At 40.6% G+C, this 13221-nt stretch overlaps 1 protein-coding gene across 1 annotated transcript; it reads right to left on the reverse strand.

The window, feature by feature from the left end:
- Nucleotides 1–3674: 3674 nt before the first annotated feature.
- On the reverse strand, nt 3675–12750 carry C2H7orf78 (chromosome 2 C7orf78 homolog). The gene is made up of 6 exons (XM_075747043.1): nt 12717–12750; nt 10087–10223; nt 6279–6363; nt 5398–5534; nt 4443–4556; nt 3675–3734 (listed from the first exon to the last, which is right to left on the reverse strand). Exons 1-6 carry the CDS (start codon nt 12748–12750, stop codon nt 3675–3677), a joined length of 567 nt encoding a protein of 188 aa, XP_075603158.1.
- Nucleotides 12751–13221: the final 471 nt, after the last annotated feature.

Raw genomic sequence — 13221 nt, forward strand, 5'->3', positions numbered from 1 at the left:
TTTCGGTTCAAGAAATCACAGGACACATGGGTAAATCTAGCCCAAAGTACAAGTTAGAGATAACACTGAATTTGAAGTATATGGGGGGATAGGGGGAGTGGAGGATGTCCTGAACAGAGACCTTGAAATCTTTCTGTCTGTTTTATAATGATGCATAAGGTAAGTTCTATACATACACAAAACATTAGTATTAACAACTTACCGAATCTACTGATTTGTCTTTTATAGAGTCAGTATGTGTGGGTGGCAGATTTGAACATATTTTTATATGTTCATATACACATTTGCTTCTTCTGGTCATTTATGAAATCACAGTATTTACAGTTAACCTGTAAACCTGCTTCTTCCTTTTAGTATTTCAGAATGCATCCAAATTCATTCTCTGCATTTATATAAGCTGTAGAGGTTTTTATAAAGTGATTCTAAAGGAACAATCCAATAGTGCTGCCTAAAACAAAATAGTTCACCTCCCTAAGCCTGTTCCAAAATACAGCAAAGTCAATGGAAAAACACTGACTGACTGGAACAGATTTTAGATCAGCGACATTTTCAGTAAGGGATACCAGCCATTTCTTGTACACTGGGCTAAGAGATATCCATGCCGCAGTTGATTCTTTGCCTAAATGGCTGACATAGCTGTCAGCAAGATTTACAGTGCATTTGCACCCCCAAAAATGAGAATGCAAAAGTAAAAAGGATGAAGAGATTTTGCATGATCTCCAACTGATGAGGCATGAGAACACCACTTCAGCCAGTCCTTGATACAAAAACTATACTCCACTTTCTTTGAGGTTTAAGAGTTTTGTGAAGCATGTCAGGAGATGGAGATCAGCCTGAATGGCAAATATCTCTGAGGAGGAATCTCATGACCTTTTGGGCTCTGGTAGAACTCGGATGTGCAACAGAGGGACAAGGCGATGCTAAGCTGGGGCCAGTGTGAAGAGCTGCCACAGTACTCAGCTCAGGTGAGCACTTTTTCCCTCTGTGCCTATGAACCATCGCAACGAGAAATGGTGTGCAGAGACACAGCAATAGGCTAGTGATGCTGCACCTCTCCTGGGCTTTGCTGGATGCTGGAGTGCACCAAGTTGACATTGCAGCGGGGACAACTGCTCTCTGGAGAGCACCTAAATCTCCACTTTGTGCGGCAGCATTGCCACCTCCTTCAGACCAAACCACTGCATTGTACTGGTAAGCCTGGCAGGGTAAAGGGGGCTTCTAGCTGCCCAGCTGCCTGGAGGCACTACCTCTGCCTTTCACAAAAGATACAGCTGGGTGTCACACCCCTGTAGGAATTTGAAAGCAAGATACCTGTCCTGTCAGTAGCAGTAATGCTGATTAAGCTGCTTCCTAGCAAGGATGTGGTGTTGGAGAAAAAGAAAACAGTATGCTTCATAGGGTTCTTAACAGGAACAGTTTTTTTCTTATACATATTGCATATGGTAAAGGTATGTAGTATATGTAATAATTACATCAAAGTAGGTGAACAAACTGAGCCAGCATTTTCAAGGAACTCTTAGGTTCCCAAGTCTCAGTTTAGATTCTTAGGATACCTCTTACTGCATTATCCATGCACAGATTTATTGCAGGTACCATAGTTTCCTTAATAGCCTTTTAGCACCCCTGAGACTTTGGCAGCTTGCACTCTCCTCACTGCAAAGCAGCCCCACATTTTTTTCCTGGCTTCTCTACTGAAAGAGTGGAGTTGCCTAAGCCAGGAAATGAGTGTCTGTAACACGCCTGTGTGTCTCACTTCCCACTGCAAGCAAGCACAAGGGGCTACCCCCATCTTGTGGGTCTGAATGAAGACATACCTCTGTCATCTAAATTTTTAAAGATGAGGGGTCATGCACAGAGATTATAGACAAGTTCATTGCTCTTTTCCTCAGGAACACTGGAACTGCCTCCGCATGTGTTATAAGAGATCAAGTTTACCTGTGAGAGTTTGCCTGAAACCGACGCTCCCTCATACTTTTGGGCCAATTCATTTGCCTGCTCTGTGCTTCTTTTTTCCAATCTATATAAAAAGCCAATAGCATTCCTTCGAAGGACAGCTACATGTATCACTTCTTTACACTGCCGCTCCTATTACAATGAGGAGGCCCAGCTAAAATTTTATCATCCATATTAGCATAGATACAATGCTATTTTATTATGATTATGTCTATCCACAAAAGGTCTAGAACCTAGCAACCTCTGAAATGGAATTTGTCCTAAGTCTTTCATTTGCCATGCACAGAGAAAGTACCATTTGCTGGGCTGGGTTTGCCTGGCATTCAGAAAACTGGGAATTTCCAGGCAGACGGGGAACTTTTTTCTTTCCAAACCCAAATTTGGGGAACCCCAAATTTGAAACAAGCAATTGCTTCCTGACTGGTAGGAAGGTCTCTTTTAACAAAAAATACGCCCTTTTTTAGTGTTAACTTCTTACACAATTTTTCTTTTCACTAAGCATTGCGTCTGGGAAATCCTGGAGAAACGCCAAACTCCACAACAGTGCACACAGAGCTATGCGATCATTGCTTAACAGATTCTTACTAGTGTCCCAAGCTTTCCATAGTGGGGTGTAGCTCACTGTCTTTTGGAAAGGCAAAAACAATCCAATATGCAATTTTCTTATGCTAAATCACTATCTGGGGTGCATTTACTATGCAGCTTACTTACAGTTTAAATCTAGAGATTTGAATCCAAATCTAGCTCTGGATATGCCTCCAAAGCCCTCGGCAATGCAGACTTATGACTAAAAAGTGCTTCCCCCTGTTACACTCAATACCCCCCCACACTGTTTATAAAAGGAATTGAAACTACCTGACTGTATTGAGCTTTCAGCAGTCAAGCCCATTGTAACTAGAGCCAAGAGCAAAGCAGCTGTTCTTATCAAGGAAAGAGGAAGCATGAGAGGGTTGATTTTGGCACAGCCTGCTGATCACCACCAGCTCTTGGGTGGAGAGGACAAGGAGTTTCCAAAGTAAGCTCATCATGGCACACAGCCTCTCTAGTTCTCAGGAGTGTGATGGGCTGTGCCATTTATTTTACCTCCAGATAACTGAGGGACTGTTTAGGGAAAATAATTAATTAATTGGAAGAGTCGGTAAGTAATTTTTAGCAATATGGAGATATATATATAGAGAGGAATTTGTTAAGTAAAAAGAAATAATAATGCTACCTTCCATGTTATTTCACAAATCAGGACCTAAGGGAAAGAGGTCAAATACTCACTACTAAAACAGAAGAAGTGCATTTAGTATGTTTCTGTTCCCTGCTGGTATTTACAGTAAAAAACAGATATTTTGCTAAAATATTTGAACATCATTGATAAAGGGGGCTCTCTGTTCCAGGTTTTGTATTGCTCGAAGGACCTAGGCCTGCTTTGTTACAGTGGGATAGAGTTCTCAGAGAGCTCGTATCTGACCTCACAGGATAGATGCAAGACACAGCTCAGGACCACTAGTGTCTTCCATAATGTGTGCAGATGAACACGCTTCTTGGGAACAGAAGTTTGGTACGTTAGCATGGATAATGGTGTGGAGTCCCTACCACATTGCTTTCTCCTCAGCACCATGCTGTTTAGGCTGGGGTTCCTGTGAAAGGAAAGACATCGTCATTTAAATACAGTCATCACCCTATATGGTCACATCAGGCTAGTATCAAACACTATAGGAGAAAATGCAGTTTTACGGCAAACTGGTTTCACCAGTGAGAAGATCAAGATTTTCCCCCATGAGAAGCTTGTTCTAGACAAGACAGAAGCAGAAAATGGTGTATTTCATGGACATTTTTCTCTTCCTCCTGGGACTCTGGCAGCCAGGCATGGGTACTGTGTTGTAAGGCACTGTAAAGAGTCAGCAGCCCAGGAATATTGAAGGAGAGGTGTGTTGGAATCTAAGTGTCTCCTAACACATTAAAAAGCAGTCCTACCTTCCACCTGCCTTAGGAAGCCGCCCACCATTTAAGAGATTTGACAAGCAGAAGTGTGGCTATAGGAGCAGAGGACTCTTCTCAGACAAGTGTATTTTTCCAAGAAGCACAAGCTATTCCAGCAAAGGTCAATGTTGCGACCAGCACATTTTCATGGCTTCATCTCACTCAGATTATCAACACTGCAACTCAGACTCTGAGACAATGCTTCATTGCCTGCATGGACACACTGAGCCCATGTAAGCCAGGGTCATCTGGATGCTGCAAGGATGTCACTTGGTGGTAAGCTTTCACCAGTACAAGCAAGCATGAGAAAGGCCAGCCAAGCTATCTGCACTTTTTGCTCTGGACTCAAAGAAAGTCTTGGGCCTATTCAGTTTAATTGGGTGTCAGTGTCCTCCTGACCCTCCCAAACCAATGGAATTATGGCTTCTGCCAGCACACATCAATCCTTTCTTATCTAAGACCACAGGAGAGCTAAATCATGTTTGCCCTCTGGATGCGACTAGACCCTGTGTCCCTACTCTAGCAGAATGAACACTCACATCTCTGCCTGCCTCTCCCTGCTGCAGCCGGCACAGCTTTTCCTCCACACGATCCAAGAATGCAGTGTGAGCACCACGCCGCCGTCTGTGCCTCTGAGAGCAGAAAAGTAGAGGTACATCAGAGCTATAAAATGAAACAGGACTGTCTGCCATGAGAACGATCTCTGACAGGTTAATCAAAGAACTCATTCTCAGGCATGTTTCAGACTTGAATCAGAGCACAACATGTTGAAATGCCTAGAGGCATTTGTGTTCAGCCAATTCATGTGGTTTACAAATGTGCATATTGACTTGCCACTATTCAGTAGTTATGTTCACAAATCAGAATGTCATCAGTTCCCTAAACAATTTATTTTCCCCTCAACCCACTATTTGTTAATCTTCAGTAATGTTAATGGGAGCTGTTTTATAATGAAAATAGAGACATTCTCTTTTTGGAGATCTCTACATTAAAGTGTTTGGTATATACATATAAACCATCAAAGCATCCACCCAGTACCTGCAAACAGTCTGTGACTGGATGGTTTAATATGGACATCTCAATTCCTACAAATGAATTGCCACGTGCAATGCTGTATAATTTCCCTACAGGCTGAAATAAAAATGTGTTCCACAAAAGATTATCTTTCCAGACTACATCAAAGTCAACAAGAACTGGAAACAGAATTATATTCTTGAAAAGCTAAAGGAAATTGGTGGTCCATGTCCCCAGATCTGCAGTACAGTGACACTTCCCATAGGCCATGCCAGCTGCCCCCTCAAGTTCAGCTATTGCATGATCCAAACCACTCTGAAATCAATGGAATTCAGAAGTAATAACAACAACAGTAGCAACAACAACAACAATAATAATAATAGTTATTACTAGTACTACTATTATAAAAAAACTTTTGATGCAGAGGAAAGCAGGAAGTTGTCTTTTAATCTGTTTTACTGTAAATGAAGCAGATTTAGGTGGCCAGGGATTCTTTGGTAGTAGCAGTCGTGGATCCCATTTGCTTTCACAGGGTTTGTATGTAAGAAATCTATTAGAATCCTTTTGCTTTCCTTTCAGTGGTTCAAGTCCAGGATCTGAAAACAGTAAGCAAACAGTGTTTATAAGCTATAGGACAAACTGGATTCTAGGATTTGAAAAGCTATATTTATTGTTAATCAGATAGGATTCCAAAAAAGGAGCACCCAGACTTAGATGGTAGAGATCATAAGCAAAAAAAATATTCTGTCTGTGGCCTTGCTGTGAATGTACAAAGAAAGTAGTGGGTTGTATGTACATGTGTGTACTTTAACTAATGTGTAGTTAATTATTTTCAACTAAGTCATCCTTAATATAAGATATAAAGAGATAAAGCTATAGAAACGACACTAAAAGGCAGACATCCCAGTATGGACTATCTACGACAGTATGAACGCAGACATAGACTATTGTGTCTACAACAAGGACAGCAGACATTGGACTTGATTCAGTTGCCTGGGAATAAACCACCATTACAAGGTTGAAAGTGCAGTCTTATCAGCAAATCTACATTGGCAAGCAGATTTTTGAGCTAATAATCCTGCTTTTATCAGGTAATCTTAAAACTGAGTGTCTTTGCATGAGTGAACTAGTGTATTTTCTGTGATCTGAGTCTGTTATTTAGAGCTAGGAAGCAGTCTTTCTCTGATACTGAAACTTAGGCGAAAACATTGCTGTTCGGTTGCCAAGCTCCATCTGAGGCCAGTTCAGCCAGCCACATGGCAGTAGAGGGGTTCTACGCTCTTACATACTGATTCTGATGTCTTTAACACAATGTATGTGGCATTTTGTCAAGGACTTACCTGTGTTTAAATGTTGTGATTTTAATTTCAGGTTTAAAGGATCTCTGGAGTAACTTGTCACAAGATTTGGTAAATTAGCTTCATACTGTACTTGAAAAGGAAAATACATTGTAACATCAGATAAGCCATCATGCCTAGAATCAAGAACACTGAAGTTAACCGAAGAATAAACTTTACATGATGGATTTAGGTAAGGTAAAAAATAAACCTGTAACATTTCTGTTAAAAAATGCAGGATTTAGGAGATTTGATTAACTGTTAATTAACTTGTTAACAAGTCAAGCTGTTGAGCTGACAAGAATTACAGTTTTCCATTACCCTGAAGTTGTCTATTTACACAACTCCTATCACCATGGTCCAGATTTCAAATGAGTCCAGTGACCTTCTATTAGAATACAGATGAGGAATAATAACAGAAATGGAACACCCTTCTAAAGAAAGGAGCTGTGATACTAAAAACACAGGGGATGCAATTTCTTGGAATAAGTATGTTGCATGCTTTGGAGTTATTTGCATGAAGTTATTTGCATTATTTTTCAAACCTTTCCAGTGAATTTAATTAATCATTAACATACCCTAGAGTCATCTGTATTACAATGAGCTTAAGCACTTTCTGTTGCGGGAGAACTTAGGAGAGGGCTGAAAGGAAAGCTGAAACAAGGGGGATATTTAACATCAAGAATATATCATTTTTTAGATAGGTATTCTATTTTTTTTTTTTTTTAAACAAAAGTGATTTTGCATTCAAAGGGGATAGGATTTTAAATAACTGGTAATGTTTTCTGCCAGTTGCAAGAGGAAATTGTGAGTTTGGCTGCTGTTAGTGCTGCTCTTCACCAAACCACATTTTGCAGAGTCAGATAAGTGTAGGACAAGATATGACACCAGCACATTGGTCTTAAAAATCTTTCCAAGATGAGGTATCTCAAAAGGGTGAGTTTGTTCCATCAGCCCATTCTTGAAAAACAATTAGCTTCTTCATGTACATCACTTATGTTAGACTACATTGCTAGGTATGCAGATTTGATTGACAATTTTCCCTTATCTTCACAGGTTGAAATGGATATCATAAAACAGTTGATTTCTTGCGAGTTACAAGGTAGAATATCGATAACCATGATGTTCTGGAGGTATCAGTATCATCTGCATGAAGAGGAAGATATGTTTCTTTGATTAACTGAATAAGATAAAATGAAAATGGTGGGGTTAGGCAGCAGGATGAGTACCCTGTGAAATCAAGGAGGGAACATAAATAGTGTGTGAACTTACATGTTGAAAACTTGATGGTAATGAATGTTTAACTGCAGATAGATGGGCGTGATGCACATCAGAAGTGTATAGGAGAGAATGCCACAAAGAGAAGGAAACACTGTACACTAGTAATTTATATATCTTCCTTGTTGCCTTTCTCTTAATACACCCCTTTCTCTAATTTTTTTCTGAGTTCTGATTTCCATTTAATGAAGCATTTCCCATTGGCCTGAATGGTGAAAAAGGGACTCCCCATCTAAGTGAACAAAGAAACTGCCTCTTTTTGTATGTATAAGATCAAGTCTATACTTAAGAATTTTGGACGAGCATAGCTAGTTCTCAGGTACATTTTCCATTTAGAGATCTTGCACTGAGATTTCTCACTTCCTTTTAAACTCCTGACAATATATCATAAAGGGTTCTCCCCAGCGGACATTTTAATGGAGATGTAAAAAAGAAAAAACAAAAGAGTAAAATTCCCTGTAAAGGCAAGTCCTTAGTTCCACTGAATTTGCATCACTGTACAGTCTACAGCCTGCTAGAACCAAGTAGTCTGAAGTTTCAGTTGGCTGAAAAGTTAATGATATGTCAAAGCAATCAGACAATATGCATTATATTCCTCCAGACCTCACAGAGGAGATCCCCTCTACCTCTGTACCAAGTCCTGAGGAGAGTCTGAGAATGTTTTGTTGTTATCAGGAACTTAAGCAGGAATTTTTGGTTGCAACTTGTTTTTTTGCTTTTTCCTTATTTCTTTTCAGACATGCTGACTTATACTTACTCATTTCACTCAGGTAGAATTTCACCAAAGAAAACCATTAGTACTAAGTTTAGAGCACTGACTGGTGACACTGAAATCTCCAAACAAAGCACCTGATTTGTAAGAAGGACCTGAAATTTGATTTCACGCTCATAGCTAAATACCTTGGTCATGTAGTTATTGGACTTTCTGGAATTAGCTTTTGGAGCCAGTCAAATTATTAAAGCGTTAGTTTTCTCCTGATATGGAATAGTAAAGGTTCTGAAAACTTGAGAAATTCTCCTAAGATACGGATGTTATAGATTATCTTGCTATAGTCAGGCCCTCTGAAGTTATGACCTTGGAAAGCACAACATTAAAGTTGCAGGAAAAGCATGTGCTTTTTTCCCTTCCACAGGTTTTGCAAATTTACATTACTGGTCAACACGTGAGAAAAAATAAGGGATATTTACTTAAAAAGAAAGGTTTTGTTTAGCAGGTTTTACGAGAAATTGGCATTTAATTACTATTATAGAAACTTGATCATCTTCAAATAAAGCAAATTTTCCTCAAGACAGAATATTACTGGACAAATTTCTGTTGGCTGTAATAGCTAACTAGAGGTTTGCTTTTAATTACCTTAGGTAAACTCAAAAACAGGGAAGTTAAATTACTGCTATAGCAGCTTGGCAAATAAATGAAGACATGGTTTATATTCTCATGAAGACAGAAGGAGGAAAAAAATATTTCTTGTTTTCCATGGAAATGAACATTGCCTATATGCCATTTATGTGGTTCTTCAAAAAACTACATGTCCAGCTATAAATGTTTGCTTTGGAGAACAGAAGCTTACTGTCTCGGTTTTGTTTCTTATTTTAGAAATAGTAAGTTTGCTGAATTGTTCTTTGAGCAAGATTCTTTGAGGGGCTCAGAGGAGAGGAGCTAGGAAGGTTTGTAATTAAAATTTAATTGAATATGAATAGAATACTGAATCTTAATAAAAGATTCTTCTCTCTGTTTTTATGGCATCTAACTTTAAAAGATCTTACCAAACACCATCCCCACCCCCACCCCCCAAAAAAACCCCAAACTCTCTAAAAAGAGAAAAATATCTTCAAAAGATTGGAATAAAGTCCATTTGTATTGAAGGGTTCTCTTCCTTAGCTGTTTTAAACACACTCATTTTGAAGGGATACACCAATCCAAGTTGTATCTTGGATTTTTTAATTTTCCTTGCAACTTTTCTGTACATAATTTGATTTTCAATTGTTGTGAAAGGGAAAAAAAAAAAGACAGTTTCTTGCTGTATGTTATGCGCAACAGCTAGCACAATGACATGCTGGTCTCAAGGCTGCTAAATGGAAACATTACCATAAAATCCTTCCATCCAGCTAGTCAAGCAATTCAACTGCTACCTACTGGGGAAAGTACAAACTACAGGCAGACATATGGGGAAAGTAGAAAGTACAGGCACACATGTCACAGAGAGCAAGGTAAAGATAAACTGATTAGCCCTGATGTCCATACTTCAATCTGCTCTGCCAAAATGAAAACCATCTTGTCAGCTGCAAAGCACATTAAAAACATAGAGCTCCAAACCTGTATTCATCAGCTTTTCCTCTGGAAGTCCATTTGGCAAGTAAACAGAGATATCTATTAAAGTTAGAGCCCAACTGTGGTACTAACTACTGGGTTTTCTTTTTTTTTTTTTTTGGCTAGTGAGACTGACATCTAGTGGCTTCATTTACTGATCCCCAAGCATCCTCTCTTTTTTTCAGCTTGTTTGCTTTATAAAAGTGTGGGAGCCAGACACTTTACCTGTCTGTAGTCATGCGGTTTGGGGTCTTCATATACACCGGTCTTATGTTTGCCATTCTTCACAAACAGTATTTTGGCCTCATAAGAGCCGATCCGTGGAAAGCGAGTGACAAGCTGAGGCAAGTCCCTTTTCTTTTCTGAGAGGAAGGAGCAACCTGGACCTAAGCCTGGAAAGCTGTTGCATGACTATGGGCTCAGAGGTCATTTTTAGCTTCGGTTCCCCTTTTCCCTTTCCCTGTGGCTTCTGACAAGGGTTGGATGATCTATAGAGCTGGTAGCTAAAATCAGGAGGCTGCTTTAGCCATACATCTGTTTTGGCTTTGGGTTGCTGCACTATAGTTTGTTGCTGGGAGAAAGGCAAATCAAGGCTTGCAGAAAATTTTGTTTGACTTTTAAGTAAAAATTGTTGCTCCTCTTGGTGGAGAGTGAACATAATGGCCTGATGATGGATTTTTTTCTTCTCAGAGTCTGTAATCCCTGGCAAAAAGAAAAAGGAAAAACCTAGCACACACACACATACACAACAGAACTTCTATTGATTGTTACTTGCAATCTGGCTGCCTCTGTCTCTATAACCTAGTACATTCATTGAAGATAAATGTGTACTTGTACATCAGTATTACTTTGTACCTGTGCTTAGATGAAGAACTATTGCTTCTTGATTCCCTCTTTCAGTTCTGCAAAGTAACCTGAAGAAGCAAACTTCTAACCCTAGAGAAAGCCTATCTGAAGCCGAAAGCATGCATGTTCAGGAATCTACACGTACATACTAGCCTGTAGGAACAGGAGCTCTGATTTTTATTTTGGCTGAAATACCCATCACTAAGTAGCAACACAAATACCTCCTCTCCTTCACATTTTTATTCTTGTCTCATGAAGCAGTACATCCTTGAGGGGAGACTAAACCTGTGCACATGCAGTGCAGCACAGCAGGGATTTGGTGTTAGCTGGGCAGCGCTGGATGCACACTCACCTCACTTCGTACAAGCAGGAGTGACAAAACGTACCTCAAATCAGGGAAATGTTGCAACTGCAGTGTCCATCCTTCCTGCTGCATTTTCATGTTTCTCCACATTCCTGGGCCCACCCACGCCACAACATTAATTAGAGCTGCCCCATTACTGTCCTAATATGTGCCCAGGTGTTATGTCCTGCCGTGGGCCATCTCATCAGCCAGGGCCACTCAAGCTTCACCTTTTTGCCCAGAAGGAGAGGGAGGCCCTTTCATATACCCAAGGATGCCTCTGGGCAGGGTGAAAGACCACTGGAGCAGCACTAATGCCCTAATAGGCAGTAAAGTATTTAGCTCTGTGCATGAGGTAGATACTACATTACCTCTGTTCTGTCTCTCACTGATCTTAAAGACACTCGCAGACTCTGTTACCTTCCTTACACTATATCTGTAACAGCGGCCTTAAAGAGATCCCTGGATGTCCTGCAAAATCCGGAAGAAAGACACAGACTGTAAGGCTATTGCAACAGGCCCCAAGACAATACAAACCATTTTTCTTACTTCTTTTAATATTCAATGCTTAGGAAACCTAAAGAAAAGCTATAACCTTACAACTTTCACCTCTTTGTGCTTATTCTGAGGACAGAATGTTTTGAAGGATAAGGGCAAATGGAAATGTGTCCTCACCAGCAAAACTGTTTCTGAACAAGGTTTCGGGTAGGCAGCTTACTGGAGATTAAGTAAGTTCCCAGAAACTGTTGGAAGGTCACATTTCTGTCCTCTCTTTTTCAGATGATTTTGGTCCCCAAGCCATGCTCAGCTGTGCTGTGCTTTCCTTCCAGTCCAGGACCCCAGTGGCTGGAGCACTCCCGGCTGCATCAAGGCCCCGCTGCAGGGAAGCCTCCAGGAAGGAGCCAAAACTCACAGTCCCTACTCCACAAATTATTCTCAGGCTATCCAAACATTGAAGCACAGCCTGGAAGGAGATGAGCAGGCTTGGGTGGGCTTGAGTGGGCATTCTGCTTTTGTCCTCTAAAGTGGCTCTGGCTTTCCATCAAGTGGGACACACACCCACATAACAGTCTACAGGCAAGCCAGCTGTCCCACCACAACTAGCGGCTGTGTTTATCTGATCATTTAATAAATCGGGGAGAAAAAATGACAGCTGATAATACATACACTTAAAGCAGCCTTTTCTTGTTTTGCAACTAAACAAAAATGCTGGCAGACTTGCCAGGCTGCCTTTAGGTACAGGTAAAATATGGAGATGTCAAGGTCAGCAATCAGATGCGTGAATGAATAGCAAAGGCACTTCTGCTTTTCTAGTCTGTGCAAAACTGTAATAACCTAGCCTTTGCATTGCTCCTGCCATCATGAAAAGGGTATGCATGCACTTGCCCCTCCACAAGTGTCAGGAGCAGAAAGGTTCAGCCCTGTGGAGCTGCGTGCCCTTCTCTGCCCCTCTCCCTCTTTCTAGCACTCCTCCCTCCCCATGGCAAGGTCAGTCCCACAGCCTGGAGACAGCAAAATTCAAATTTCACCTCTATTGCCAAGAAGTCCCAAAGCCATGCAACCTTTTGTAGAGATGGTGTCAAAAGGGCAACTCTTCTCCTTTTCATATGCTGGATAACACACACCACTACTTTACTAGTCACATGACTACCCACTTCCTCCTTACCTCTGAATCCTCCACCTGTTTTCTCCAGCCCCATTTGTTTTTCTAAACCCAAAGTTTTGCATCCAGAGGAAGCTGCTAAAGCAAGGCAATTCTATGATTCTCCAATAATTTCACCAAAACAAAAACTCTGTGTATTTTCACACATCCCACCTCTACCAGCTTTGTTACTACTGGTTTTCCATGCACATTTTTGTATCCTAGAAACATAAAACTCACTGATCCAAAGCACCTACAGATCCATATGCACAGTGATGAATAAGGACCCCAAAGAGATGCAGTGAACAGAAAAGACAGATACCACTCACCACTCTGCAAAACCAGGGACTTCCAACAAACTTCATATGCTGTATCACAGAAGGCTTCTCCTGTCTTCTAGGGGAAGTTAAGCAAAGGGATGAACTTGCAGCACACCCTTATTCAGAGATTTGTTTATTCTTCCATTGTACAAAAGAGCTGGAATATACAGTCTACCCATCTGTGTTGCTAAGAAACAGGCCCCTGTTGC

The sequence above is a fragment of the Balearica regulorum genome, chromosome 2 (assembly GCF_011004875.1).
Source record: "Balearica regulorum gibbericeps isolate bBalReg1 chromosome 2, bBalReg1.pri, whole genome shotgun sequence".
Classification (NCBI taxonomy): Eukaryota; Metazoa; Chordata; class Aves; order Gruiformes; family Gruidae; genus Balearica; species Balearica regulorum.

Excerpts from the sequence above, each read along its gene's own strand:
- C2H7orf78 (XM_075747043.1), bottom strand. The coding sequence starts at position 12,750 with ATGGGGCTGGAGAAAACAGGTGGAGGATTCAGAG. Across the intron at positions 5,535-6,278 it reads ATCACAACATTTAAACACAG|ATCCTGGACTTGAACCACTG; the intron begins GTAAGTCCTTGA and ends TACTGTTTTCAG. Across the intron at positions 3,735-4,442 it reads TGAGTGTTCATTCTGCTAGA|AACAAGCTTCTCATGGGGGA; the intron begins GTAGGGACACAG and ends TGTCTTGTCTAG.